At 38.5% G+C, this 3,792-nt stretch overlaps 1 protein-coding gene across 1 annotated transcript in view; it reads left to right on the forward strand.

Moving 5' to 3' along the window:
• The window catches only part of LOC106878156 (short transient receptor potential channel 7), a 16,135-nt gene that overhangs the window by 2,213 nt on the left and 10,130 nt on the right, over window positions 1-3,792 (forward strand). The window contains exons 4-5 of the mRNA XM_052978136.1: window positions 2,419-2,583; window positions 2,981-3,245. Of these exons, the coding sequence (XP_052834096.1) occupies window positions 2,419-2,583; window positions 2,981-3,245 (430 nt within the window). The remainder of the gene's footprint in view (window positions 1-2,418; window positions 2,584-2,980; window positions 3,246-3,792) is intronic.

Here is a 3,792-nt window from a genome sequence, read left to right on the forward strand (position 1 = left end):
TACATACATACATACATACATACATACATACATATATATATTATAAAATACATACATATTTTATAATTTTTATGTGAGAAGTGCTATGACTTTTACATGGCTTGCAAGGCTGATATTAATACCCTGTTTAAATAACAGCCTGTCAGTGCCTATCACAAAATCATGAACTAAGGGCTGATCATGAATAAAAGGACAGTTTATTGTAATTCACTTTTTCACAGGTGAAATTATCCAGCATTGTAAGGCCCATCTTAAACACTCCTCAGTTTCACTCTGTTCCTACAATTTATAGGCAGTGAATAATACTTTCTACTACTTTATTTATTTATTTATTTATTAGAGTTAGATGGATGGGTCATTCAGCCAGAGACATAATACATTGTCATTGGCTATATATATATATATTTACTACAAATCTCTAAACTAGTTGTCCATTATCTTATCAACGTTGTCATTTGCACATCATTTAATTCAATTAATTCAAATTTTGAACTTTTAGAATATTTTAAACATTACCATGTTTTTATCAGCAAAATTTTAGAATTTGTTGTTTTAATTTCTGTACTGTTTGACTGATAATTTCATTATTGTAATCTGATCAATGTTTTATGGGTACTTTTTTCTCCTTAAATTCAGGTGGAAGAATTAATGAAAATAAAAGATTGGGAAGATTTCTGTAAAAATTCTCTATCTTTACCTAAGACAAATACAACACACATTCTAAAACTACTGTGTGACAAGAATCTTGTGAAACTTGATGTTCCAAAACAAATCTTAAGCATTATAAGTAGTCTTAATGGATTTGAAGATTTACTGGATGCTGTAAGTTGAATCTTTCATATTTTGTAATAATAATAATAATAATAATAATAATAATAATAATAATAATAATAATAATGATGATGATGATGATGTGTATGCGTGTGTGCGTGTGTGCGTAATTATAATCACTGCCATTATGTCTTCACATTACCAGCCCCGCCACCATTACCACCACTACTATCATCACCATCATCATCATGGACATCACCATTATCATCGTTGGTCTCATCGAAACATTTTGTCTGGAAAGAAACCTTCTCTCTCTCTCTCTCTCTCTCTCTCTCTCTCTCTCTCTCCTAGCATTGTCTACCTTCCACCCATGCCACACACACCCTACTCATCCCTTTGATATCCCACACAGTCTGATTACTTTGATTACCGTTATCAGAACCATTTTTTAATTAGCGTTTATTTACCTCAAAGCTTTCTTCTCGTTGTCTACCGCCATTGCCGCCACCACCACTACGTGTGTACAAATATATACACACACATACATATATATATATATATATATATATATATATATATATATATATATATCATGCATGTATGTATGTGTCAGGGATTAAGGTCTTTCATCTACAGATAATCCGTAGCATTTAATCCTCGCCATGATTGTGCCGGTGGTGGTGGTGGTGCTGGTGTTGGGGGGGATGGTGGTGTCACAGTGATCTTCTGTTGTACAGTAATCGCCAGGAGTGGTGGCGGGTTGAAGGAGGGAGGGCGTGGGATGCGACTGAGTTCTATTCTTAGGGTATTCACTGCACACACGCACATATACGTGCGTACATACACACATAGACGCATACACACACATATATAGGCACGAGTATACGAACATATATGCATAGTACACCTATATACATACTGACACACTCATACACACACATATTGTGTGGTAAGAAGCTTGCTTTTCAACCACATGGTTCTGGGGTCGGTCCCACTGTGTGACAACCGACGACTGGCCCCCCCATGACAACGTCTCCTTCATTGGACATTAAATTCTGCTTGCGAAGACCTGTTGGGGCAAGCGAAAGCAAAATTGTGATGGCACCACCGTTCGAGCGTGATCGTTACCAGCGTCGTCTTCCTGGCACTTGTGCCACAGCTTTGCGTTCCTGGCACTTGTGCCGGTGGCACGTGAAAAGTCACTCGAGCGAGATCGTTGCCTGTGCCACTGGACTGGCTCCTGTGCAGATGGATGGTAAAGAACACCATTTGCTTGTACCAATGTTGTGATATATTTTCATTAATTTGTGGAAGTTCATCTTTTTTCTGTGTACTTATTTGTTTCATTTTATTGTCAGTGAATTTTTCGGTGAGCTCTTCTATATCTCTCTCCTGTATATTTTTTTTGCTTATGTGTTTTAATTATATTTTCATTGTTCATTGTGAATCTCTTCACATCTGCTAAGGTTATAAAGAAATATATTTTTCCATTGTTCTTTATAAATCTCCATACATTTGCTAATGTGTTTTATTAATTGTTCGTTATGAATCTCCGTACATTTGCTAACGTCTGAATTTATGCTTTCCTCACCGTCGATAATTGATTCATTTGTCTCCATCACCTGTACATCGCGCGTGTTTCATCAGTTTGTGTCTCATCCATCGATACAACAAAAGCTAGACCAAACATGGTACGCTGGCCAACATCGTCTGGAACATTCTGCCCTTCCTCAGAAGATCCTCGGTGTAATACTCATCGTATTATTCTATCCCATACTCCTCGGCTGCTATCTGATCCAACCAAAGTCACGAGTGAGTACTCATTACATTTTGTTTTTTTATTTTGATTTTTGTTTCTGTTGTTGAAGATGTTCGACCCGGCCCACGCGTTTTTAGTATATAAGCCAAAAGCCAGATGACTCTCTGTCAGTCTGTCTTTGTCTATATATATACATACACGCATTTCATCACCATCATCTTCATCATATCATCGCCAATACTATCATCGTTTAACGTCCGCTTTCCATGCTAGCATGGGTTGGACGATTTGACTGAGGACTGGTGAAACCAGATGGCTACACCAGGCTCCAATCTGATTTGGCAGAGTTTCTACAGCTGGATGCCCTTCCTAACGCCAACCACTCCGAGAGTGTAGTGGGCCTTCGTAACTAACTACCTTCTATTCTCTTTCTCTCTCTCTCTCCCTCAGCTTGGCACCATCATCAGCTACCCCTGTATCAAGTTCATTTGTCACAGTCTGTCCTTCACCGCATTCATCACCCTCATCATCCTCTCCACCCTGGAGATGTCCAGCTACAGCGAAAACAAACTCTCCACATCGCTACCCGACATCTTCGCACAGTACAACCGTTTCTGCAACACTTCGCCCGATTCCTCCTACTTTGGTAACGACTTCCCACTGCGCAAGTGCAACATTCAACCAATGGAAATGCTGCTCATTGTCTTCATTGTCGGTGAGTGAAATATCTCCTTTCTTTCTTTCTTTCTCTTTTACTTGTTTCAGTCATTAGACTCTGGCCATGCTACAGCACCACCTTCAAGAATTTTTAGTCAAATGAATCGACTCCAATACTTTTGTTTTTATAAGCCTGGCACTTATTCTGTCGGTCTCTTTTGCCAAACTGCTAAGCTATGGGGACATAAAAAAACACCAGTTGTCAAGCAATGGTAGGAGACAAACACACACACGCACTCTCTCTCTCACACACACACATACATAGATACATATGCGACGGGCTTCTTTCAGTTTCCATCTACCAAATCCACTTACATGGCTTTGGTCGGCCTGAGGCTATAGAATAAGACACCTGTCCGAGGTGCCACGCAGTGGGACTGAACCCGGAACCATGTGGTTGGAAAGCTAACTTCTTACCACACAGCCACTGTATTTTTTATATATCAATTAGTGAAAGAAATTACTAAAGAGTAAAAATATAAAGAGAAACTATATCTGTTCACTGCTGTGTATATATATATATATATATATATATATATATATAT

This window comes from Octopus bimaculoides, chromosome 30, assembly GCF_001194135.2.
Source record: "Octopus bimaculoides isolate UCB-OBI-ISO-001 chromosome 30, ASM119413v2, whole genome shotgun sequence".
Lineage (NCBI taxonomy): Eukaryota > Metazoa > Mollusca > Cephalopoda > Octopoda > Octopodidae > Octopus > Octopus bimaculoides.